The sequence below is a fragment of the Elephas maximus genome, chromosome 23 (genome assembly GCF_024166365.1).
Source record: "Elephas maximus indicus isolate mEleMax1 chromosome 23, mEleMax1 primary haplotype, whole genome shotgun sequence".
In the NCBI taxonomy this organism is placed as follows: domain Eukaryota; kingdom Metazoa; phylum Chordata; class Mammalia; order Proboscidea; family Elephantidae; genus Elephas; species Elephas maximus.
This window is the reverse complement of record NC_064841.1, coordinates 55,603,922-55,631,317: the sequence shown is the minus strand read 5'-3', so window position 1 is coordinate 55,631,317 and position 27,396 is coordinate 55,603,922. Positions and strand designations below refer to the sequence as shown.

The following is a 27,396-nucleotide window of genomic DNA, read 5'->3' as shown; positions in this document are numbered from 1 at the left end:
TTGGCAAAAGCCCTGTCATTTCAGTGCTAGGGCAGAAGGCAGAATGCAGTGGGAGGATGGGGAGTGGGAGGTTGCTGGGGAAGTAAAGGCATTGAGTTTAAAATAGAGGTATTTCATCGATTTTGGTTTGTCTGTTTTGATGGTTTTCTGATTTTATAGCTGAAAATATTCCATAAATGCCAGGACTAATTAAAAACTATTTGTTATTTTACCGTTAAAAATTTATGTTGGCTTTATAGTCTCTGAAAGCTCATTAACGTGAATTCATCAGTGTTTATTTCTTATTAAATATTACTGACAGAAAGAGTCATGTTAGGTATACTTCAGAAAGTCCCCTTCCTTGATTTAGAATTATGATGTAATACACCGGCATTTAGGAAGTGGGGCAATTTTAATTAGAAGGGCTTACGTCATTTCAAATTTGATTTTATAAAAATTAAATTGTTTGAATTGTAAGCAATGACTGAAGCATATGCCTTTGATAAGAGTTGCAGTAATGTTAACAAACTAATAACACTTCGGATTTATTTTTTGCTTGGCCAAAACAGTGTTTTGCTTTGTTTTATTGTTTTTGTTGTTGTGATTTAAAAAGGGCCTACGTCTAGTTTGTTAGAAATAAACTAACTCATTGATGGTTTGATTAAAAACAGACCACAACATAGTTCTATTTTTCCTTAGGATGGTCAGTAGAATCAGACTATAAGAATTCTTGATATGTAGACCAAGTGAATCACAAAAGGAAGAGAACTCACAGTTTTTCTGGCATTATTCTAATTAGTGTAATGAAAGTCAATTTTCCTCTTAACAGACATTTTGGGTAAAAAGCCAGAGTTGAGTCCCAGACCTCTGTTGGCTAGCTGGTGACCTTGGTCAAGTTACTTAATCTCAGAGTATTACATTGCTCATCTGTAATAGGAGATACTAATATTATCTATCCCACAGATGTCTAAGAAATGACTAGGACACAGTAAGTACTCAGATTGTTATTACAAAGAACTAAAGAGAAACATTACCTACACAGAGGTCAAGGGTCATGATGAGCAGTGGGCTGTGTTCATGTCGGAGTTCTGGGTTACTGACTTAACTACACTAACCAGTGGTTTAGCCTTAGACAAGTCACTTAATCTTTCTGGACCTTAGCTTCCTCACTTATGAAATGAGTGAAGCCTTAGAACATAGATTAAACAAACTTTAAATGCATTTGAAAAAAATGCTGCCATCAAGTTGATTCTGACTCATGGTGACCCCATGTGTTACTGAGTAGAATTGCTCTGTAGGATTTTCTTGGCTGTAATCTTTTTGGAAGCAGATAGCCAGGTCTTTCTTCTGCAGTGCTGTTGCATAGGTTTGAACCACTAACCTTTAGGTTAGTAGATGAAAAGGCTACCCAAGGACCTTTTTACATGCATAAACTCAGGTTATTAGGAAAAAACTCAATGGGATCTTTATTGTTGATTCTCTTGGCACAAAATTTCAGGCATTATCTAATGATTTTCCAAAGTGCTACCTAGAGACTCCACTAAAATTTTTTTTAAAGGAAAGAGAAGAAAAGCGATAGTAGTTGTTGGTATGTGCGTTTTGAGGAAGGGGTGCCTTTGTAGTTATTTTAACCACACCGTAAAACCTTATTTCTGTGATCTCTTAGTTTTTGGATTTTTCATGGACTTTTATTCTTTCTGCTTCTGGATCTTATTCAGTTTGCTTTTCAGAAGTTTTATTTTAATCTATTATGAAATCATTCTGCATCCCACTTTGAAATGTGGCATCTGGGGTCTTAAATGCTAACAAGCGGCCATCTAAGATGCATCAATTGGTCTCAACCCACCTGGAGCAAAGGAGAATGAAGAACACCAAGGTCACACGACAACTAAGAGCCCAAGAGACAGAAAGGGCCACATGAACCAGAGACCTACATCATCCTGAGACCAGAAGAACTAGTTGGTGCCTGGCCACAATCGATGACTGCCCTGACAGGGAGCACAATAGAGAACCCCTGAGGGAGCAGGAGATCAGTGGGATGCAGACCCCAAATTCTCATAAAAAGACCATACTTAATGGTCTGACTGAGACTAGAGGAATCCCGGCGGTCATGGTCCCCAAACCTTCTGTTGGCACAGGACAGGAACCATCCCCGAAGACAACTCATCAGACATGAAAGGGACTGGACAGTGGGTAGGAGAGAGATGCTGATGAAGAGCGAGCTAATTATATCAGGTGGACACTTGAGACTGTGTTGGCATCTCCTGTCTGGAGGGGGATGGGAGGATAGAGAGAGTTGGAAGCTGGCGAAATTGTCACGAAAGGAGAGACTGGAAGGGCTGACTCATTAGGGGGAGAGCAAGTGGGAGTACGGAGTAAGGTGTATATAAACTTATATGTGACAGACTGACTTGATTTGTAAAAGTTCACTTGAAGCTCAATAAAAGTTAGTAAAAAAAAAAATCAAACCAAAAAAAAAAAAAAAAGCTTTATTTTGATAAAGAATCAGGGAGAAAATAAAATTCAGATCTGACTTGCTTAGTCCCTACTGAGAGGGATAGTAAAAGCTCTTGGGGAAGGTGGTTGAGGTGACAAAGAGCCTTGATTAGTAGGTGCGGATTTCATTTATCTTGTCTAATACCCTTCTCCCTTCCCTATCCCACTTTATATTCTAATACAAAGAAATATTGGATGTTGGTTATATTTTACTATAAAATAAGATCAATCAGTTCATTTGTCTTTAGACACGTACTTGCAGTAAAAATGTTTTCCTGACTCCCAACACACTCACAGTAAAAACAACTGTTTTCTAACCGGGCTATGAGACAGTGTAGATTCCACAGAGTCAGGAGGAATTTAGAAATTATGAAAGGGTTCTGTATGAGAGAACAAGTATTACAAATATGGACATGAGTGCCTGAAACCATATTGCCTGCAAGTCTTAAGTTAGCTCAGTTAACAGTTATCTTTGCTGGCATTTCATGCTTTATCATTGCCTATGATCAAAATTTAAACAAACAGTTTTCCAGTGCTGTCTTAGAAAAACATCGTAGAGTATTTAACATTTTCCAGCAAACTCTTCAATGTTCATCTTCTAATAGTTAACATTCTCAGTTCTAAAACTTGTGTTCGGCTCTTCCTGAGCCACTAGAGTGAAAAAAAGAAAAAAGTTTTCAAAATGTCATATATCTAATTACTGAGTTACAGAAATTGGATTTTAAAAGGAAAAGAAAGAATATTAAAAGTTATAGGAAGGAGAGCAAGAGAACTAACATGTAGCAAACAACTGCTATGCGTACACAACTCTGTACTTATTACGGGCCTGACCTTACAGATGAGGAATCCAAAGCTTAAAAATATCCAGTAACTTTTCCTAGCTCAGCTAAGCAAGATTTAAGTAGTAGGTAGTGGAGCCAGCATTCAAACCAAAGCAAACTGACTTGGAGGCCCACGTTTCTTCCCCTTTCCCTCACTGCCTCCTGTGTACTGTATTTTTCCATCACAAAACACAGAATGATTTGCACAGATAAGTGTGCAGATTTATTTCCACATTTGTTTGATGGTTTTTAAGACAATGTCCTAATAACTATCTTTTATTAAAACAAAGGGAAAAAAATTCATCCAACACCTATTTTGCTCCTATTATGTTTGAAACGTGTGTTTCATCCTAAGGATCCAAAGCCAAAGATAAATACAGAAACGAGATGAAATATGTATCAGGCCTTGAAGAATGAAAAATCAGAGAGGACAGGAAAAGCAACAATCTTGAAATTAAGAGCACCTTAACTTTGAAAGGACAATTCTCCACTTGTTTCTGGGTTAATCTAAAAGCTGTCGTCAGTGCCCACATACAGAATGTCTTCTTTGGTCAGCTTTTGGAGATGGTGGGATAGGGAGTTAGGGGTAAGAGATGGGAAGGTTAATTTAAGCCATTGAAAGTAAATTTTCCATCATGTTGTGTGTTCAAGTCCACATTACCCAAGGAGAAAAAGCAGTCGCTTTGAAGGCACCCAAATGAACAGTGGGTGGTTCTCACACTGGGTGTTAGTAGCTCAGTCTCCATTTCCTGTGTGTTCTATGTGATTGGGTCCTTCCCTTCTGTGACGAGTTGTGGCTACTGAGTGATGTTTCGTTAACACCTAAATCAAGCCTGCCTTAGAGATATAGCAGCAGTCAGTTAGCAAACTGAAGTGCTGTCTGAGGTTGTGCATTAATATATGCCAGAAAATGTTACATGCCTGCTTAGATTTCTCTGGAAAATAGTGTTAACTGTGAACCATAGATTAATAATCTTGTTGTGGAGTTGTACCCCTACTCGTGGTGACCTCATGCACGATGGAACGAAGTGCTGCCCGGTCCTTTGCCATCCCTGTGATCGCTTGCAGATCAGACTGTTGTGATCCATAGGATTTTCATTGGCTGATTTTCAGAAGATCTCCAGGCCTTTCTTCCTAGTCTGTCTTAGTCTGGAACCTCTGCTGAAATCTCTTCAGCATCATAGCAACACACAGAGCTTAGATTTCCAGGCCTTTCTTCCTAGTCTATCTTAGTCTGAAAGCTCTGCTGAAATTTCTTCAGCATCATAGCAACACACAGACCTCCACAGACAGATGGGTGGTAGTTGTACATTTGTCTTTAATCCATTCAGAATTAAGGGATCACTCAATTATCTATGCCAACGGACAAGGGAACATTGGCCTGAATAACTGATAGCAAATGTAGTAAATTATTTCCTGCTAAAGAACCCCTGGGAACCCTGGTGGCATAGTGGTTAAGAGCTACCTACGGCTGCTAACCAAAAGGTCAGCAGTTTGAATCTACCAGGTGGTCCTTGGAAACTCTATGGGCAGTTCTACTCTGTCCGATAGGGTCACTATGAGTCAGAATTGACTTGGAGGCAACGGGTTTTGTTTTTGTTTTAAGGAACCCCCATCCAGCTTTAGGAACTGTAGCCACAAATCAGCAAGGAGGGACAATGAGTGAATGTGCACAGATCCCTGGTTATGCTGCTCTTGGCTCTGGGTGGTCACTGCCTGTATGGGAATGGAGGCTATGCCCCAGTCCAGCCAGTGGCAGCCAGGGGTGGGGATCCTTGGTTCTTGGCTGATGTGCTACCTGTCCTGTTTTCTAAAATTGACAGTGGTGCTGTGCCAAAGAACACCATTGCCCTACCCGCCAGTGGCCTCCTGCTATCTAGCTCCTGTAGCTCTTAGTAATGGGCCATATCTAAACCCAGTGCGGGTACAGAAGTTCCTAGGATACTCCTAGGTTAAGGACATCTCTACCATGTAGAGAGGTCCCAGCTTTGGCGAAACAGCAGAGAAGCAGCGGCAGCTGAGAACTTTTGTTGTTGAGTAGATAACCAATGCCCGGAATCTCTCTGCACATGATCAGAAGGTGGCATGTAAGAAAAGATACACCATGTTGCACTTAAATAAGACAGAAATCCCTAGCTAAGACGAACCTTGCAGACCACATAGTCAATCCCCAGAAGTCCTGGGGAGGCCAAGTGATGGCTGTTGCTTTGAGTTTGAGGTATGCCTCTGAACTTCCCTTTCCAGCAATTTCATGGTATTTCCTTTCTGTGTGTCTATATGTAAATATTTATGAGTCTAGGGCCATTTTGCAGCAAATAATTCAAATTCCTGTATCTGTAGAATAAAAGTGATCTGACGTCATGTGTTTTCAACTCTTATCCTCTCTGATATCTAAATATTTGATGTAGAGATATAATTTGGATCTCTCCACTCTCCCGGGACTGATCCCTTTGCTTGATTCTGTCAGTGCCGCCAATAATCAGTGTTTGTAACGTTCCCAGTTCTGATGATGTAGTTTAGTGGTATCTTATCCAAGGAGAATAGATTCATGGGAATTTCCAGACTCCTTTCAGCTATGCTTAAGGTGTTTGTTTTAGTGTTCTTGTTGGTCTGGTAAAATCTAGACTCATCACTTTAAAAAATTAGTTATTTTCAGACTTTCCCTTTGCTCTACCATACTCCTTTCTACGTTAGTTAGTAGTAGCTTCTTCCAGTAATGTCTGAGGCGGGTTGGTGGGTCAACGGCTTTGAAGAGGGTCCTTCGCTTAAATGCAGTTTTTGTTTGCTTTGTTTCCTTCTTTCATCTGTTTTTGTTTTGAGTGTGCAGACCGTGCCAGTTTACTTAGCGAACATTTCGGGCTTAAAATCATAAAATTCCAAGGATCTTAAACTAGTACCTTGACCTCATTCCTGCATCTAGGAAAAATCTTTGGGAAACAGAAGATATCATTTGTATCGACTGCCTTTGAAAAGTGAAAGTGAACAGAGAGACCGTTAAGACAATACTAAGGAAGTGTGGCAGTGACAGCCTTTACTGCTTGAAAACTAGCAATTTTAATAGCAAAAAAGAAATATTGAGAAAATGAAAGACTTCTGAATTTTATTTGCCTCCTGCCGGAATTTAGGCTTTGCTAGAAAGGATCCGTATTAGAATTCTCACTAATTACTTTCACCAGGTCTACCCATGCAGCCCATGGTCTTCATTAGTTTCTGAATCAATGAGAAAAAACACACTTTCAAGATTTTGCCCTATAGCACAGCTTCTCAAAGTGTGTTGCACAGTTTGTTAAGTTGCCTAGAACGATATTTTATAAACTTGAACGAGCACCTGAACAACCTGTGATCTTGTTGAAATGTGGGTTTTGATTCTACACATCTGAGCTGGACTCTAGGTTCTGCCTTTCTAACCAGCTCCCAGATCACGCTGTTGCTCCTGGCCCTCGAACCTCACTCTGAGTAGCAAGGCCCTGGGACACTCTCCTAGGGGTTATTGTGTTGGTGTAAAAGAGATATTTGTGGCCAAATAAAATTGGGTATTCTGGGCTAAACAAAGGTGCACAGGTATCTTTATTTAGACTTCTCAGAGCCTGTGATTGCTAATGTGCCCTGTGGATTTCTAAGAGGTACATATGGTATCTAGTGGTTTTCAAACTTTTCTGTGGAGCATATTAAAAACCCACTGCTGTCAAGTCGATTTCGACTCATAGTGACCCTATAGGACAGAGTAGAACTGCCCAGTAGAGTTTCCAAGGAGCGCCTGGCAGATTCGAACTGCCAACCTTAAGCGACTAGTGTTCCGTGAAGTATGCTTAGGAAAGTTTATAGACAAGGATCTACACTGAAAAATAATTTCAGAGAGTATTTTGAGTCTGTGGTCCAATGAAATCAATATATTTAGAGTAGATATGCCCTTATTGAATGAACTATCAAACATTTTAAAAATATGACTTTTAAATCTTTTTTGTTTTTTGAATACTTGGGGTACAGCAGCAGTTAAATGCTTAGCTGCTAACCTAAAGGTTGGTCATTTGATTCCACCCAGCTGCTCTGCAGGAGAAAGACTTGGTGATCTGTTCCTGTAAAGATTACAGCCTAGGAAACCCTATGGGGCAGTTCTACTCTTTCACATGGGGTCACTGTGAGTAGGAATCGACTCGACAGCACTCAACAACAGAGATTGGAAGCTGATCTTCAAATCTGAGTGTGTGTATCTATATGATTGTGTGTGTATGTTTCACTTTGCCTCAGTAAGATAATAAAATACCTCTGTTATGGTTTACTGAAGCTATGAGTCCCCAGAAAACTTTCCTTAGGGTAAGGATTGAATGGGCCAGATCAGTAGAATGTCCACAAACACGTAAAGGTAACAAAAGCCTACAGTATAATGCATAATCAACATGGCTGTTGTAGCCAATCATGTGGCTTTGCACTGGAAGCTAGTGCTGTAGGAAACAATGCAGCTCTTGTGTGGGTGCTGGCTGCTGTGTGTACCGCGGGGTTCTGGGGAGCAACAGCAGCAGCGTAATAGCTACCACTGATTAGTCCCAAATGAAGTGCCATCACTCTTCTAAACACGCTGTTCTCAAATAACCCTACAAGGACTATCGACGTTCCAGTTAGCCCCACCGTACAGACTAGGAAGCTGAACTAATTTAGAGATTTGGTGCCTCTCCTTGAGTGAGTTATGCTAGAGCAGAATTTGAACCCAACCATTGTAAAGCATGCATTTTACTAATTGGCACTGTGATTTTTTTAAGCCAACATTTATTGAGAGATGACTGTGTGAAAACTGCTTTGCATATGTTACATCATTGTTCATTAAGTGGAAAATGCAGTAGACACTTGGTCACATGGCCATCTTCCTGTAATGAAGAAACTGAAGGAAGCAGACTGTTTGCTTAACAATCATTGTTTCACAATGTGGGGGGAAAAGGCACTTGGTCATTGTAGATAATTTGGAAAATACAGAAAAGTATAAAGAGGAAATAAAAATAAACTGTAACGTAGAGAGAAGCTCTTAAGATTGTTGTCTTCATTCTATACGATATATATACTTTATGTAGTAAATATAAACACATTATGTCACATAGAAAAGTATTCACATAGTTACATATGCTTTTAAACAGAATTCAGCTTATAAACAAAATCCTTTTAAAGTGATTTCATAAATTTGCAGTTAACATAATGCAGTATCATAACTCAAATTTTTGTCATGCCATAGTGCGAAATCCTAACTCCATTTCTGAACTGAGTGACCTCTAGGCTTTTCTCCCATGAAATAGAAGCCTTTCTAAAAGCTCTTGGAAGTCAAATTCGGGTTGAGGGATTGTCACCGAAAGCAGCACGCATGTTTCTGCATAATATGCCTGTGAGTGTGCCTGGGTTTGCGACACGCAGGCTTTGCCATCTTCGCGTATTTCCTGCCCGACGGTCCCCTCGGTGTGTGGAGCCTCTAGCCCTCGTCACACTGAGCTGTCAGCTCTCAGCAGACTCGGCCGGGAATGCACACAGAGGCCACACAGTGAATAAGCTTTTTCTGCAGTTTCTGTAGCTGAAAGCCTGTGTGCTCCTCCGTGATTCCTTGAGGACTGGCTTCCTGAACTCCAGTCCTTCTCTAGGTGTTCCTGGTCTTCAAACGGAAGGATGGTGGCTAGAGGGGAAATAGCAAGATTTTGGAGTCTGGAAAGCCTGCATATGGGTACGTGTGCTGAGAGTGAGTTCTCTCATGCCAGTGTCTCTGTGGACTCTGTCTTCCCTCAGAGCTACAGTTCTTTCTCTCTCTCTCTCTCTGCTTTTTCTGGTCCCATGTAAGTTAGTATGTAAAGGCTTGCCTTTCTAGTGAAGTGTCTTTTAAGTAGTTTTAGTTGTGGGCATAGTGAATCAGAAATTGGTTTTGTTTATGGCAGAATAGTTAGTAGGACTGTAAAATGAAATAGGAAATAAGAAGAATCAAACCTGGACTATCATCTATGATTTATGGATTTAGTTTTAATTGCTGTTTTTTGCTTCTATTATGTGAAATTCTTTCATTCAAGAGCTTATTGTCGGAGTAGATAAATATGTTTCTTGATAATTCAAGATGTGTGTGGTTCTAGGCTGTGAATTGATTCTCAGAAATACTGTTTACTGCTTGCAAAAGTGGTATTGCTCGGTTTATTACTGTTTCTCCCTTATCTCACCTTCCTTTTCAGTATTTTTGTGTCATCGATGCGACAATTAAGTAGTTCCTTCTTAAGTGTAGAAATGTCCTCTCACAGTAGGAAGTTATAAGTTATGCGTTCTTAAAAGGAAGTCAGAGAAAAAAATTTCACAGAAAGAATTTTAAATGACTGCTGTACATGGATACAATAGACTGTGTTAAAAAAAAAAAAAATCCTGTCTCTGTTTTTGCCTTAAGTAAATGCTAGTAACTCACACGGGAATGAATGAGAGCTGAGCTGACGGCCTGGAGACCGCCGTGGGCCTTGTCTGTCTGGGCGGTTTTCTGGGCGCCGGTAGAAGACAGGGGTGTGGTTATGATTTGTGTGTCTGGACAGATTAAAAAATCAAGACCAGTGTGGAGTTCATTTCACTCACTAAAAGTGTATAAAATGGGGACAAAGTTGCCCAGTAACTTCTACATTCAGAACTAGAGCTGTCTACTACTGGCTATGTTGTCGGTTTGCCTAAGGGAGTAGAGCAGCCCTGGTGGCCGACCACACTGAACTGGACCGGCCAGAGCTCTGGAGGCGGCTGCTGCCTCCTTCCTGCCACTCCAGATGCCATCTGTCTGTCCTTCCGTTGGGCTTATCCTTGAAGGCCCGTGTGTGTATGTCTGTGTCCTTATGCCAAGAAAGAGAGAAGTGCCTGTGGGAGAGCCTGCGAGGGGAGCCAGCTCAGAGATAGTGGACCCTTCCTTATCTGCTACGCCTCCCTGCAGCATTCCTGCTCAGAGACAGGGTTTCCAGCCCTCCTTCCCACACTCGGCCAGCGAGGGGAAAGGCGCCGACGGAACCCCTGGCTCTCCCTGGAGTGCTTTTCAGGATGTGGCTAAAAAGACAGCCCCTCAGCTTCTTGTGGCTAAGGCTTTGCACGCTCCTCCCCTGTCCCTTGTACCATGAGAAGATTTGGGAAATCTTTCTCAAGTGTTCTGTCCTTGCCCTTATCAGCACTCTGGGCTCTCTGTGATCAACCTGGCTTTAAAGAGAGAGAAGGGAGGTCTTAGGAACGTCTCTAACAGAGGAGGCCAGTTCTGTAGCCGTGTTTCTTCTTCTACTCTAAAAGTTCTCTAGTTCAATGAATTCTGAAGACAATTGTCTTTCGCGTATGCTGTATATTACATGTATATGTATCATGGAAATGACAACAAACAGTATTTAACCAACTCAGTGGTATGCTGGGAGTTCCCAGGTGGTGCAAGCAGTTAACACGCTTGACTGGTAACCTAAAGGTTGGAGGTTCAAGTCCACCCAGAGGCACCTTGGAAGAAAGACCTGTACATCCACTTCTGAAAAATCAGCCATTGAAAACCCTGTGGAGCGCAGTTCTTCTCTGACACACCTGGGGTCGCCATAAGTAAGAATCCGCTTGACAGCAGCTGGTTAAATGGTATGCTGGTATAAAATAAAGTGTAAAGCTTTCTAAATTGTTGATCTAGTTTGACAGCGCTGAGAAGACAGGTGGCCAGGGAAGGGGCTGTGGGTCACTGAGGAGACAGCCCATGCCCTCAGGAGAGGCACTTCGGCAGGGCTGGGCAGGGTATCCCACAAGCCAGAGCACATCTGATTGCCCAGGCCTGGCAGCAGTGTGCACTGTGATGGACGGGCCTATAGGTGTGAACTCAGTGTGCCCAGGACCGGGAGGCCAGATGGGAACATAGCTCTTCAGGCCAGACAGACCTGGTTTGAATTCTGGCCCTACCGCTTGGGAGCATCTATGATGGACTCAGTCTCTTTGACCCCCTTTTACTCCTCTATGCCAGCTGCCACCCAGGGGCTTTCCTTCTTGAAACATGGGCAGTCATTACTCCAGGGCGCTTGTGCAGATTTAGTGAGGCGATGTGTGTCCAGTGCTCAGTGCAGTGCCTGGTGCATAATAACAGTCCACCGTCTGGCTGCTGTGAAACCTAGAGGTTACTGTTGATGGTGTGTTTAGCCAACCAGCGATGCAGTGGTCAGGAGCTGGAAAGGAGAGGTCAGACGCAACATGGCGAAAGAGGCAGGTACAGAATAGGTCGACAGGTGTCAGCTGCGATGGACGTGAGGAGCCCTGGTCAGGACCAGAAATCCAGGAGGAGCATGCATCCACTGGCCAGGAAGAAGAAATGGACAGCACCAGGCAAGCCAGAGGTCAAACCTGATGGCTCACTGCCAGAGGCAGAGAAACTGGAAGCCCAAATCTAGGTCTGAATTGGAGACATTACATAGGATTAGCCTCAAGACACAAAGAAACATGGCTGTAGTGCCCATAGGGGTCTGGAGTTTCTGTGCCCACCCATGGACAGTGAGGGGAGGGGGCACCTGAAAGGCACTGTGGCCCAGGGCTCCCAGCCCTGACCTTCCTACCTTAGTGTTGTTAGCTGCCATCAAGTTGGCCTCCCACTCATGGCGACCCCCGTGCTCGGTAGAACGAAATGCTGCCCATTCCTATGCTATCCCCATCACTGTTGTGCTCCACAGCATTTTCGCTGGCTGATTGCCAGGACTTTCTTCCTAGTTTTTCTTAGTCTGGAAGCTCCACTGAAATCTGTTCAGCATCATAGCAACACACAAGCCTCCGCTGACACACAGGAGCGTGAGGAGCATTGGCTGGAAATAAAACGGGTCTCCTGCATGGAAGGCGAGAATTTTACCTCTGCACCCCCATTGTTTCCCAGGCAGTATGGCTCCTCTGGGGATTTCCCCACACTTAGTGGAGACTTCAGGGAAATTCCTGCACGTAGAGTAATCTGCTAACAACATGCATTTCAGAGAACCTCCTGCTGATCACTCAGACTTCCTCAGGTTTGAGATAAGCCAACCTCACTTCCCATCTTAAAACCGGAAATGGCAAAGGTAGCGGGTGAGCATTTTTTTAACAATGGCTCTGTGGACTGGAGCCATGAGCCTAAACCTGGCCCCCAGGCCACAGAGACGGATGGGCACAAAGGGAACAACCGCCACAGCACGAAACAAACCCGGGCCTCAGGAAGTTAACACGAAACAGTAAAACTCACTGTCCAGCTTTCAGGGCCCCTGGTTGATGCCTCTTCACTCCAGATTGTGGCTCCCAGACACCAGGGCTGGCTGCAGCCAGTCACACAGAGAACTTTTACAAAATACAGTTCCCTGCCCTAACCTGGACCCACTGAACTTGAATCCCTGGGGGTATCGGAGGATGTGCATCAAAAGAAACTACGAAGAGGGTGAGCAGACAACCTACAAAATGGGAGAAAATATTTGGGTCTGGTGGGTTATATCTAATAAGAGTTCAATATCCAGAATATATAAAGAACTTGTACAGCTCAGCAACAAAAAGACAAATAGCTCAATCAAAAATGGGCAAAGGACTTAAGTAAACTTTTCTCCAAAGAAGTTAAGAAATGGCTCATAAGCACATGAAAAGATGTTCAACAGCATGGGTCCTTAATACAAAAAAAAAAAAAAAGAAACAAATGCCGTTGAGTCGATTCTGACTCACAGCGATCCTATAGGACAGAGTAGAACTGCCCTATAGGGTTTCCAAGGAGCGACCTTTTGGTTAGCAGCAGTAGCTCTTAACCACTACGCCACCAAGGTTTCTGTGAGTCCTTAGGGAGATGCAAATCAAAACCACAACAATGAAATACCACTTTACACCCACTAGGATGGCTATTATCAGGAAACAAAAATATTAAGTGTTGGCAAGGACGTGGAAAGATTGAAATTCTCATCCATTGCTGGTGGGGATGTAAAATGGTGTGGCCTTTGTGGATAGCAGTTTGGTGGTTCTTCAAGAAGTTAGACATAAAATGTTTTGAACCAGCAATTCTCCTCCTAGGTATGTACTCAAAAGAATTGAAAGCAGGGACTTAAATGGGTTTTTGTATATGAACATTCATTCCATCATTATTCACAATAGCCAAAAGGTAGAAACAACCCAAGTGTCCATCAACAGATGAATGGATAAACAAAATGTGGTATATAGTTACAGTGGAATATTATGCAGCCATAAAAGAAATGAAGTACTGATATATGTTACAGCATGGATCAGCCTTGAAAACATTACACTGAGAGAAATAAGCCAGACACAAAAGGACGAATATTATATGATCTCACTTATATGAGGTATATGGAATAGGCAAAATCATAAGGCAGTAGAACAGAGGTTACCCGGGACTGGTGACAGGGAGAAGTGGGAAGTTACTGTTTAATGGGTATAGAGTTTCTGATTATAAAGACTACCGCATTAGTTCTTGGCTTCCTTTTATTTAGCATGACATTGACTCATTTTACAAATGAGAAAACAGAGGCTCAAAGAAGTGGAGGTGTGTGCTACAGTAGCCTGCCTGGGACCCAAAGTGTGATCTTGGGACTCCCAGTCCAGTGCTTTGACATTCTGCCGCTGGAATCAAAAACCCGTAGATGCACAAGAATGAAGCAGATGGGGATGAGAACTGTTGTACGCCCTGAGAAAAACCACCCACTTAGGACACGGGGTGTGGGCCTGTCTGTATGTGTGCAAATCAAAATCCTATAGGAAATCCTTATCCTTTGGCAAGTGTTATGAAGTCAAGTCTTATATTGTTTAATAGTATTTGATATTTCCTGTCATAAAAATTCACCTTTAGAGTCAATTGTCAGGTTTGGTTCTGTCACCAGTGTAAAAACCTAAGTTTAGACAGAAGAAGTCTGCTACCTTTTGAGAAGTGTGGAAGCTGTTTATTTATTTATTTTTTTAAATATCTTCTCCAATTATTGTTTGCAATAGCCCTACTGAGTTAGGAAAACGCATATCCTCTCTGAACATGCTGACTCTAAAGAGCTACCTAATTGCTCCTAAGAGGGCTGGGGAGATAGCCTCAGGTGGCAGCTGCAGCCTGGAAAGTTGGTAAATTCATCCAGGAAGTAAGCAAATAGACTTGGAGGAGAGGGTCAAAGGCCAGATCTTAAGAAGCTGACTGTTAAAGGGACAGAGGTAGTAAAGGGATATAGCCAGTAAGGTAGGGAAATGAAGATCCCAGAACAGAGCCTGGGAGACAAGGGAGGGCAGGGTTTTCAGGCGGGACTGGTTCACAGTGACTATTAAGCAAGAGTGTTATAAATTCATTTTATTACATAAATAAATAATAGTACTCCATAGGACAGATTGTATTGTCTCAGAATCATCAGTCAGAGGTATTTGCTGAAAATACGCTAAGCTTTCAGATGGTCACTGGGGTTTTCAGTTGGCTTCACTGGTGTGTTAAGAAGTGCTTATGGGAGGAGAACACTCTGTATCTGCTCTCATATTGATTACATCTAGGAGGACTTTGGGGTTTTAAAAGTAATTTCAATTTAAAGCGGTTCTTGCTCCATGTTTACAAGATAGTTTTCAGAATGGCTTTTCCACACCTATTTATTCAACAGGAGAAATCATACAGAGTTCCATTTACTTTTTTATTATAATATATTCCTCTCTCCTAATTTTGCTGAAGTACATTTCGAGAATTTATAGCAGCTGTGCATCACATAAAATTCCCTCAGATTAAAAAAATAAAAACTGAAGTTTCAGAAGCCCATGGAAGTTAGATGACAATCCATTCACTTAGCAAGGAGTTGTAATGAAGAGGGTTTGAAGAAGGCTGTATCTTACCCAAGCTGTGGGCACAGGCCTGTTACATTTGGGTAGAGGTTGAGAGGTCTGTCCTATGGAGGTGGGTTGCGGGCTCTGGCACACCATGGAAGGTGTGGGGGTCAGGTTACAGAGGACCTTGAAAATACTGCAGAAAAATTTTTCCACGGGGTAATAGATAACTAATACATGCTTTCTTGTGAATGGAATCCCTGGGTGATGTAAACAGTTAATGCACTCAGCTGCTAACTGAAAGGTTGGAGATTCAAGTTGATCCAGAGAGGTGTCAGAAGAAAAGCCTGGTGACCTACTTCCAAAAACTCATCTATTGAAAACCCTGTGCGGTCACCATGAGTCAGGATCAAGTGGGACTTTAACAGTTTTGTTTGTTTGTTTTTCTTGTGAATATAATGAAACCACTGTTTTAAGATACTGCCTTTCAAGTAGTTTATGGTGTGGCTTGGGGTGGGAGACCGAAGGCACAGAGACTTGCCTGGAGAGGGTGAGCACTGGAGTGAGAGGCAGTGCATCCTGGCCCTGACCCATCACTGTGTCACCCAGTTAAATATTTTAACTTCTCGAGGCCTCAATTTGCCACAGCAATTTGCAGTTCCATTCAAAAACGTTTATTGGGTGCCTTCTCTATGCCAGGTATTATGCTAGGTGCTGGGATACAAACATAGAAAGTCTCTGTTCCTGCCCTAAAGGAAGCTATGGCCTTCGAAGGGAAATACATAGGAGAAATTAGTGAGTATGGGGTAATAATAGAAAACCATGCTAGACACAAATGTAGTCTCAAAATGTAACCCTGAAATCTCTCCCCATCTAGACACCAAAAAACCAAACCAAATCTTTTGCCATCGAGTTGATTTCAACTTATAGCAACCCTGTAAGACCGAGTAGAACCAGATACTGGAAAACCCAGCTCCATAAAATTCATATAAATTATAGGACAGGAGATTGAGTGCACGTTAAAGGCTGAAAACGCCAGCTTGGGAGTTTCATGGATTGAATTGTGTCCCCCAAAAATATGTGTATCAGTGTGACTAGGATATGATTCCCAGTATTGTGTGATTGTCCACTATTTTGTGTTCTGATGTGATTTTCCTGTGTGTTGTGAATCCTATCTCTATGATGTTGATGATATGGGATCAGTGGCAGCCATGTTGATGAGGCAGGACTCAGTCTGCAGGATTGGATTGTGTCTTAAGCCAATCTCTTTTGAGATATAAAAGAGAGAAGCGAGCAGAGAGACAGGGAGATCTCATACCACCAAAAAACCAGTGCCAGAAGCAGAACACACCCTTTGGACCTGGGGTTCCTGTACAGAGAAGCTCCTAGACCAAGGGTAGATTGATGACAAGGACCTTTCTCCAGAGCCGACAGAGAGAGAAAGCCTTCCCCTGGAACTGGTGTGCTGAATTTGGACTTCTAGACTGTGAGGGAATATATATTTCTCTTTGTTAAAGCCATCCAATTGTGATATTTCTGTTATAGCAGAACTAGACGACTAAGACAGGAGTCATCTACTTGGAAGGGAGTTTAGAATCACGAAAGAAGTTAAGATTGTGAAGAGAAAGGTTAAAAACAAAATGAAATCCATCATTGACAATTGGAAACAGAGGTGGGGAGAAGGAAGAAAAAGTCAGCCAAAAGAAGGCATCAGTGAATAAGGCTACTCTCCAGAATAAAGTAGAGGATTAAAGTTTGGGGCATTAAGCCATTTGTATTATTTCTCAGGTGGTCATTTTCTTGTTAACAATAGCAGAGGTAGTACTGGAGGCACCACCACAGCCCGAAAGGGTAAGAGTTGTACCAGGTGGGCACAGCGTGTGATACTGATTGGGACTTCACTCATAGTGTTGTAGGGAGGATTATATGAGCTCCACATAAAAACGTTCCGTTACATTATAACTGCACAATAAATTAACTGTTTTCCCCATCAAATAATATTTTGCAATTCTATAGTGTTTCTAAGTTTACAAGCACTTTCATAAATCATTTCATTTGAAGCTCACAACAGACTACTGTAATCACAATTATTGAGACTTTACTGTGTGCTAAGTGCTTTTTCACATAGAATCTCATTAATTCTTACAAATACCTCTGTGACGTGGCTATTACCTGGTTTTCAAAGATGAAAAAAACTGAGAAAGGAATGTGACCCAAGACTCAACTCAAACAAGAAAAACGCACTAAGTCCTTGGGTTAGGAACATTTGATTTTAGTTGCAACAAATGCATCACAACCACCTTCGCTTGCTGTATTTGCAGCTTTTAAATCATTCAGAAGGTTTTAACCCTTTGCTTCCACTAAAGCAAGGCTTCCAACTGGTTCATTCGGGGTTCGAACACACGCTGAGAAATTGTATTTCCACCCCAGATATGTGGAATCAGAATCTACAGTCTAGCAAGATCTCCAGGTGATTCTTATGTGTAATAAATTTTGAGAACCACTGCTTTTTTTCAAAATTGGTCCCTAACCAGTGGCATTAGCATCCCCTGGGAACTTGTTAGAAATGCAAGTTCTCAGTAGGGGTCTGAACCGGAATGAACAGGTTCCAGGCCCTGCACTAAAGTAAGGCTAATTAAGAACCATATGCACGTGTTCCGACTTACATACAAATTCTACAAATTCAACATAAAGACACACTTAGGGACTAGATCTCGTTCATAACCCAGGGACTCCCTGTAGAAGGGGGAAAAAAAACTGTTGGCGCTATCATTTGAAGCCAGCCCTATTCTTAGTCAGTATACTGTATTTCCATCCAGCCAACAGATACTTATTGAGCACCTACATACACCAGGCAGTGGACTAGGCATAGAAACACAGTTAAGAATAAACATAAAAAAATCACTGCCTTTATGTAGCTTACATTCTAGTTGGAGGAGACAGAGGGTAAACAGAATATATTAGATGATGTCAATGCAATGGAGAAAAATAAAGCAGGGAAGAAGGTTAAAGAGTATGTGTGGGGGTGGAGGTGGATTTTAAATGGGCTGGTTAGGGAAGGCACACTTGGGCAAGAGGCCCTGAGGAGAGGGAAGTGAATGCTTCTGTGTCTGGGGAGGAGCCTCAGAGCCTGAGGAGGGGGTGCCTGGAGTGTTTGCAGCCAGGAAGTCAGGGAGCTGAGCTGAGCAGGAGGAGGTAATGTGTTTATTAGGTATGGAGAGGGGAAGGAGGGAGTCTGCAAGGACCTTGGCTTCTTGTCCTTTGAGTAGTTCTGAGCAGAAGAGCAACGTAATCTGACTGGCTTGTGGCTTCAAGGACCCTCTGGCTGCCAGGATGAGAGGCACCAAAAGGGGCCAGGGCAGAAGCAGGGAGATCAGTGAGGAGGCTGCGGACCTGACCTAGGTGTGGGTGACCCTCCTTGACAGAGGGGTGAGAAGTGCTTGGGTCCTGAATGTGTTGTGAAGATAGAGCCAGAGGGTTGCTGGAAACTTGATGTGAGATATGAGAGAAAAAAAAAAAAAATGAAAGGGAGAAGAAAAAGCATGACTTCTGAGTAGATCAGACACGTAAACGCACCGCCACTTTACAAATGGAAAACTTGGAATTGAAAGAGGTCATGTGCCTTACTCCTGGTAATTTAGCTAGAACGTTAGCAAAGCAAGGACACTTACCCAGATTCTTTTACTCTCAATTCCTTAGCCTTTCCCTCATCCACGTTGGTCTCTCCCACCCCATCTCTTAACCCTTGCTCACTTAAAAAAAACCAGTTGCTATGGGGTCAATCCCCGCTCATGGTATCCCTGCGCGCGAGAGTAGAACTGTGCTCCTCAGGGTTTTCAGTGGCAGATTTTTCAGAAGCAGATTGCCAGGCCTTTCTGTTAAAGGACCCTCTGGGTGGAGTCAAACCTCCAACCTTTGGGTTAGCAGCCGAGGGCATTAACCATCGCGCCACCCCAGGACCTCTGCCTCACTTAGACCACTACAAAACTGTCTCTGCCACCCTGTGAGACCTGAGAACCATCTTGTTTCTGCAGCGCTCAGTAATGCTCATCCCTTACGTTGAAACACTTCATTCTTAAGTCATCCTTCTCGTGAGCCTCTCAGCCAGAGCCGTTTTCCTAAGTGCATGTGATCCAAAAATCCACTGCCATTGAGTTGATTCTGACTCATAGCTATTCTGTTGGATAGAGTAGAACTGCCCCATAGGGTTTCCAAGACTGTAAGTCTTTATAGAGCAGACTGCTACATCTTTCTCCTGCAGAGGGGCTGGTGGGTTTGAACTCCCGACCTTTCAGTTAGTGCTTTAACCACTCACTGCACCACCAGGGCTCTTTGATACCCACTCAGAAATCATTCAGTATATGGAGTCTTTGTCTGTTTCCAGAGGGTTTTACTCCGATACATCCTGTAAAGGTTTAGCATCTTCCCGGTGGAATGTTTTTTTAATTCTTTTATTAGACTCCTGTGAACTATGTGGTTATGTGTGATCACTACTGGCTTTAAAAAAAAAAAAAAGTTCTCATTTCCTGACTGATTTTCGTAACAACAGCCATCTGATCTAGATGGTAAAGAATCTCCCCTGGGGGAAAACACTGTTCAGTGGTTCTTCAAGTGACAAAGTGTCATGTTCAGGGCTTTGCTCTGGAGAGAGGAGGCTCAGGCACCTTTATTTTACTGAGCTTCACAACTTTTGGCTCAACTATTGCTGAAATGTGAAAAGGAAAAATGTCATTGTGTCTGGCAGTGCCTGATGAGTGCTTGCTGAAATCTGCAGATCGCTACCCTTGGGCCCCGCTGAAAGACTAAGGGTTTGTATGTAGTCTGCTTACCCAGGAGAATTAAAACATTTCAGCCACTCACCAGTGTAGTTGCTGGGCACCTTGGTCTGGGCAGCTAGCCCTGAGGACTCCAGGTAGAGAAGGCTTTCAGATGGAGTATAGTCATTTACTTTGTAGCCCAAGACATGCTCATGCATGTAAAAATAAAAATTTGTTTGTTTCCTTAAGACTTCTTCCCTCAAACACCCACAGCAGGAAAGCGGCCTAAACCAGATAGCCTTGCATTCTCCACTTAAAACACCCCAGCCCCAGCATCCTCAGCGGAAGTTACACGTAAGAAGGAGCAGTCACCATCCATAGTACAATCTCAGCAGAAGCCTGACTTGAGAAAGACAAGCCATCCCCACCCACCCCCAGCGTTGGGTAACAGAAGTGTTTGTGGCACCAACAACACCGTACTCCTGGAGGGCAGCCCTCCTGTGAGGATGCTGGGATGTGGCATAGCCCCGGCGACCGGTGGTCCTCAGGAACACACACCTGCACTGTACTCCACTCACCTGGACACTGGAACGGCTGTGGTGCCAGAATCTGTTGTGTCCCTGACAAGCCTACCCTCTCTTTTTTTGGTGACTTGGTAAGAAAGCGAGGGGCCCAGAAGGCAGTACCAGGGGTCTGCAGAGATTGTTTCTTGGCTTTTGGCTTTGTGTGATCCAGAAAGATGTTCCTTCTTGGCAACACCTTCATCCCAGAGGCAGCTCACTTTCACTTTTAACTCCCAGATAGCCCTTCGCCTTTCTGAATGAGGTGGGGTAGGAATCAGGGAAGGACCTGGGTGGGGACAGGGACCTAGGGCAGGTGAGGTCAGAGCCCAGAAGCTTACTTTCCCTGCAGAGAGCCCTAACTTGCCAGCTATAGAGCAGTTGTCAGTCCATTTACATTTTACTGAACATCTGCTAGGTTCTATACACTCTTCTGGGCACCTGGGAACACAGATGCATAAACTGATGAATTAAAGCTCAACATGACAAGTCCTATCACAGAAGTTACCGTGAAGAAAACATCTGAGGGAGCAGCTCACTCTCCTTGGGGTGACAGGAGGGTCTGTGAAAGGGAGATGACTGCAGATGGGTGTGGGCGGTTGCTAGATGGAGAGGCGGTTGGCACTCCGAGCAGCAAGGAAACACATGTCAAGTGCAGACCACTGAAAAGACCCAGTTTGTCTGGGGATCACCAAGAACTGCTTACTTTAGACTTAGGGAGCAGGAGGACAGAGGCGGAGAGAGGAGGAAGTAGCTGGGCAGGGGTCTGGGCCGTGAGCTGGGCCTGACTGGGAAAGGCTGTGTCCACCTATGTGTCCATATCTTCTCCCCACTACATCCCATGGTCTTTGTAGGTGTGTGTTTTGCTGTGAGATTATTTACAGTCTGTATACCTTTCTAGTTTTGTGTACTTGGCTTGAATTCATCATCATATACATGGTCTTAGTTACCTAGTGTTGCTGTAACATAAGTGGCACAAGGTGGTGGCTTTAAAGAACAGAAATTCATTTTCTCACAGTTTTGGAGGCTAAAAGTCCAAATCACGATCTTAGCCATGTGGATTTCTTCGTTTTCATAGCCCTGGGTGTTCCTTAGTTCTTTGATTCCTTCCTTGTCCATGATCCTCACGTGGTGCCTGTGTTGCCCTTGTGTGTATCTCTGTGTCTAATCTGCTCTTTTTGTAACTCAGAAGTGGTTAGTTGAGGATCCACCCTGCGCTGGAAGGATCGCATTCACGTAACAAAGAAAACTATCTCTGAACTGGGTCACGTCTACAGGTATAGGGGTTAGGATTCCAGTATATTTTGGGGGACACAATTCAATTCACATTTAATAAGAATTTAATATAATTTGGTATAAGATCACCAGGTCTTTCTCCCACTGAGAGACTGATGGGTTCCAACCGCCAACCTTTGGGTTAGCAGCCAAGTGCTTAACCCCTAGGCCACCAGGGCTCCTCCCTGAGGATAAAGTTACTAGAAATTTAGATTCCCAAGTCTCTGAGAAAAAGGAAGGGTGTCTTATCAGGGCCACTATAGATGCATTCTGATAGACTAGGAGAAAATTGTGAAACAGAACTCAAATTCAAAGTCCAAAGCTACTGGACCAGTTGAGACTAGAGGACTCCTCCAGTCTCTTGCCCTGAGAGACTCAACTATCTCCTGAGGTCCCCTTTAGCTAAATTACAGATTGACTCATAAAATAAAGAATATCACCTGTTAGTACTGTGCACCTTTAAAAAATCATCTATATGAGATCAAAGGGTCAACAATTACTCTAAAGCAAAGATGGAAGGTAAGGGGGCAGGAAAGTAGAGCACTGGCAATGGAACATCTAGAACGGAATTAATGAGAATGTTGACATGTGAGAAATGTTCTCAGTGTCTCTGAATAATATGTGTAGTGATTGTTAAATGGGAAACTAATTGTGAAAACTTTCACCCAAAACACAATAAAATATTATTTAAAAAAAAAAAAGGAAGGGCAGGCAGGGGACTGTCCCGTTGCAGTGTCAAACTCCTCTTGTTCAAACCAAGTTTTCATCATCCTTCCCATCACAGTGGCTTCTCCCAACGTCCCTTTTTTTGGTTAGGTCTTCCAGTAACTTGAAATTGAAACCTCTGTGATCTTACCCTCTTTGTTCCAAACATCTGTTCACCCTCCACAACACTCTTGAATCTGCTCCCTTCCATCCCCATTGCCACTGCCCTTGTACAGCTCCTATGACCACTCCTTCCAGCTCACCCAGCTTCTTCCCACTGGTTCCTGTGGTTCCAGGTTCCCCCCACCCCCAGCCCTTCCTTCCTGCTGTAGTAAAGTCATTTTTCTTCAGCCTAACTCTTCTCATGCTTATCACCGGCACCACAATAACTGTCGTTTGTTGAGCCCCAAGTGTGGGCCAAGGATGCTAGGATCTTGATGCACATTGTCTTGCTTAATTCTCCAAAAAGAAAGTGCTAGTTTTCCCAAGAAGGGAGTGGAGCACAGAGAGAGAGGGAGTTGCCTGTTTGAGGTCCCATGCCTAGAAAGGGGCAGGGAGGGAATTTAGACCCAGACCTCTGTGACCCTAAACCTTTCTATTCTGTGGTATCCAGGGACCTCTATTCAACACCTGTCACTCCTGTGCTCATGACCCCAACATAGCAGCCCATTGCTCTATTCCTCCATGAGGACTTCCACAGTGTGTTCACCTTATCTTTTCAGTCTCTTTTATTCCATCCAGTCTACTTGTACCATGTGCTTCAAATTAAAGCACTTTTTTTCCCCCAATCAGCAGCCATCTCAAATATCTTGAATAGCCACTGCTCCCTCTTCCACGAAGCCTTTCCCTGTACTCTTTGCGATGGAATGGTCTCTTGCTTTAAAATTCCTCCTACTACTTGATTTTTACCTTGCTTATAACCCCTGGTGGTGTAGTGGTTAAGAGCTAACCAAAAGGTTGGCAGTTCAAATCCACCAGGAGCTCCTTGGAAACCCTGTGGGGCAGTTCTACTCTACCCTGTAGGATCTCTATGAGCCGGAATTGACTCAGCAGCAACAGGTTTGGTTCGGTATTTCCAACTTTTTGGCTTGAATCATAAATACTTGGATTTTATTTGTTCTACCCCACGTCCAGTGCACCCCCTCCCTGAAATCTCCACTCCTTAAGGACAGGAGACATCTATTTCCTATTGTGTGTTGCCCCCAGCAGTTAGCACACGCAGCACCTGGCAGCCATTCATTCCGTTAGAGAAATTAGTGCTGGAGAAGTCCCTGAGCTTATACAAGATGGGTGAAGCCAATGGTCCAAAAAAAGAAACTTCTCTCTGCTCTGTGACTGATTAGCCTTGGGAAGAGTCACCAGTAGAAAAGTAGCCACTGAATATGAAGGTGGCCAATCCAAAATGCCACACCCATCCTTAGAAAGGTCCTTCTCTTTTTGATAAAGGTGCTTATCCTAGTTACCTAGTGCTGCTGGCTTGTTGTTCCTTGGCTTGAAGACCATCCTCACATGGAGTCTGTCTTCCCCCAAGTGTGTGTTCTATGCCCACTCTGGTCTTTTTATAGTGCAGAAGTGATTAGGTTTAGGATCCCCTAGCACTGGTGTGGCTCATTAACACAACAAAAGAAAACCCCTATTTCCAAACAGAATCACAGGGACAGGGGCCAGGAGTTCAAAACATACTTTTTGAGGACACAATTCAATCCATAACAGTGCTATGTAATTCCTAATTCTGATACTGAGAGTTTATTCCTGTCATTTATGGACAAATGATAAGAATGATTACACGTTTTCTCTTAGGATACTATTACAACCTTTACATTTTGGTAACAGTATTATTGCCTTTCAGGTGAATGATGGAAGTAGGACATTTTTTTTAAAGTTAGCTTTTTGGGTTTTTTTTTCCACTTGTCAGACTTGTCAGCACATTTCTTGGAAACACTATATTTATGTTTTTTATATCAACTTCAGAACATAAATTTCTAACTAAATCATGCATAACTCATTCAGTATCTGAATTCGCAGGTTGACATTGTGCCTGTTAGCAGTGTTCTCTGAAATGTTCCACTTCACACTTCCCATAACACCTGACTCCAGTTCTTCTTAGCATCGACGGGTACCTTTGAATTAAAGTATCGGTAGAATTTTCTGAGTAACTGATCGTTGGGCATACGTCCTCCAAGGTGATTGATTGCATCGCTTAAAGACAACTTGTGTTAGCTGTGTCTTTGAAACCCTGCCCTCCCTCTGGTTTTAGTTTCTGCAGATGGAGGTACTGAGTCTTCTGCCTTAGTTGACGACAATGGGAGTGAGGAGGACTACAGCTATGAAGAGCTCTGCCAGGCCAACCCTCGCTACTTACAGCCCGGCGGGGAGCAGCTAGCCATCAACGAGGTACTGGAATTCGCAGTTGTAAATAACCCGATTTTCAGCATCCAGAATCAAGGCAAACTTGGCTATCTAATTTTTTTTTTTTTTAACTAAATAAACCCTAAAACCTAGAGCTCTGATTAAAACAACAGTATGATTTTCTGACATTGCCAAGGACAAGCCTTGCGATTTAATTTTCCAGATAACTAAAGCATATCTGCTTAAGTAATGCTAGCAGCAATAGTTGGCATTTGATTAGTGCTTTTCAGTTTATGCAACGCTTTCACTTTTATTATCTCCTGTAATTCTCACAACTGATCTAAGACGTAAATGCTATAATTATTATTTACATTTTAATAAACATTCTGACACTGAGAGATTAACTTTCTTGCTAGCAAATGCCAGAACTTTGACTAACTGCACATTTTCTGACTACAAATAGGGTATTCTTTCTGCCATCCTGTAGCTTTAACCCTTTTTATAGAAATCCTCTAACTCTTTGATGTCTTGATCAGAGTGTGTGGAGCCTAACTTCTCAGTAACTCGGAATCCCGATGACTATCCTTAGTTATTGTATAACATCTTGTCACCCATGGGGAGCTAAGGAGATGTGCTCCTGTGGCAGGCTATGAGACGGGCCCAGAGGCTGTAATTTTTGAGTCACTGTGTGTTTTTACATTTTAAATTAACTGTTAAATACCTAGGGACCATGTCTTACTCTCTTTAATAAAATTAGAGACAGTATTTATTAAATTGTAAAGTATGGACAATAAGCTCTGGGTGAAGATGTCAGGGATTCTCAGTAAAGTACGTGCATAACCTTTGGGTGCTTGGCTTCATGGCAACTAGCCTGACTGCTCAGAAACCATTTTGGGGGGACTAGTTCCTGGCTCTTTGCTGTAGCCTAGATACTCAGTTTTGTTGGAGAAGTGATCCACAGATAAGTGAGCTAGTGATACGTTTTTTTAAAAAGTAGATTTGGGGCTTCCTTTAAGACCATCCGAGTGATGCTCCTCATTTTGACTGCCCCAGTGTGTTTTTACATGACATACAAGGTCTTGGTTCATTTTGTGTAACCAGTTTTTAGTTTTTTAGTAGTTGCTGTCAAGTTGATTTTGACTCATGACGACCCTGTGTGTGTCAGAGTAGAACTGTGCTCCGTAGGGTTTTCAGTGGCTGATTTTTTGGAAGTAGATCACTAGGCCTTTTTTCTGAGGCATCTGTGGGTAGATCAAATCTCCAACCTTTCAGTTAACAGGTGAGGGCAAACCATTCATACCACCCCAGGATAGGTGTATACAAATGAGGACTAGATACAGATCTCACCCTGAAAGAGCTCGCACGCCTTCTCCTCCACTCTTTTGCCAGCCCCCGCGTTCTGCTCAGCACCACCGTGTGTCTTCCGTTTCAGCTTATCAGTGATGGCAGTGTGGTCTGCGCAGAAGCCCTGTGGGACCATGTGACCATGGATGACCAGGAGCTGGGCTTCAAGGCCGGGGACGTCATCCAAGTCCTGGAGGCCTCCAATAAGGACTGGTGGTGGGGCCGGAATGAAGACAAGGAAGCCTGGTTCCCTGCAAGCTTTGTCAGGGTAAGTGGTGGCTGTCTCCACTCTCCACAGTACGGAAGGGGAGACAGGAAATTGTGTGAGGCCAGTCTCACTCCTTACAGACTCAGCTCTATTGTAATGGTTTTTAATCCAACATGCAAGTCAAACCTGTATAAGACTATCTAAGAGCATTAAGGAATTACACTGGATTGAAGTAAAAAATTTAACTAAGGTAAACTAGCTGTTTGCCATTCTGCTCTGTCCCTTGAGTTGTCTGGCACTCTCCAGACTGTGGCCAGGCTACCTTCTCACTGGCCTGGCCCTATGGAAGGCTCACCCCTATGTCAGCTGCCCTTTGTGTTGCCCACAGTTGCGAGTCAATCAGGAAGAGCTGCCAGAGAATTCCACCAGCACCCAGGGCGAGGAGGAGGATGAGGGTGCTGGCCACGCCCGCCTCAAACACGCAGAAAATAAGCACCAGATGAGGACGAACGTGATCCGGGAGATCATGAACACAGAGCGGGTATACATCAAGCATCTCAAGGACATCTGTGAGGTGAGGTGCCAGGCCCTTTTATGTCACTCAAGGTTGTACACTGTGACTGTGGTTTTCCCAGTATAGTGTTCTTCCCTACCTCCATCCCCAGGTAGATTGTAAACTCTTTGAGGGCTGACACTCAGTTATCCTCGTATTTATATATTTGTCTACACTCATTTCTCCTCACCTCCACTGACACCCATCCAATCCTTGCACAGACTACCCGCTCAGTTCATTAAAGACTTGTTTACAAACCAGTGGAGGCACTGGTGGTTCACTAGTGGAATTCTCACCTTCCATGCAAGAGAATTGGGCTCAGTTCCAGCCAGTGCATCTCATGCTCGGCCATTACCGTTGCTGTGATGCCAAACAGATGTCAGTGATGCTTCCAGACTAAGATGGACTAGGAAGAAAAGCCTGGCCATCCAGTTACAAAAATCAGCCAGTGAAAACCCTATGGATGATAACAGTCTGGTCCACAACTGCTTGTGGGGATGGCGCAGGACCGGGCAGCGTTCTGCATGGAGTTCCATTGTGCATAGAGTCGCTAACAACAGTATACACCGATGAGTATAAATGGCCACCTTACCTGCTGTTGTAGCCAGCTCTCTTTCAAGGGCGCCGT

At 43.3% G+C, this 27,396-nt stretch overlaps 1 protein-coding gene across 10 annotated transcripts in view; it reads left to right on the top strand.

Moving 5' to 3' along the window:
- Window positions 1-27,396, top strand: part of SPATA13 (spermatogenesis associated 13) — a 207,974-nt gene that overhangs the window by 125,434 nt on the left and 55,144 nt on the right. For 9 of the 10 annotated variants that reach the window (XM_049867142.1, XM_049867143.1, XM_049867145.1 and 6 more), the window contains 3 exons: window positions 24,572-24,708; window positions 26,096-26,275; window positions 26,604-26,789. In XM_049867142.1, the coding sequence (XP_049723099.1) occupies window positions 24,572-24,708; window positions 26,096-26,275; window positions 26,604-26,789 (503 nt within the window). Of the gene's footprint in view, window positions 1-3,096; window positions 8,995-24,571; window positions 24,709-26,095; window positions 26,276-26,603; window positions 26,790-27,396 lie in introns of those variants that run through there. The other variant, XM_049867152.1, reaches the window with a different exon arrangement.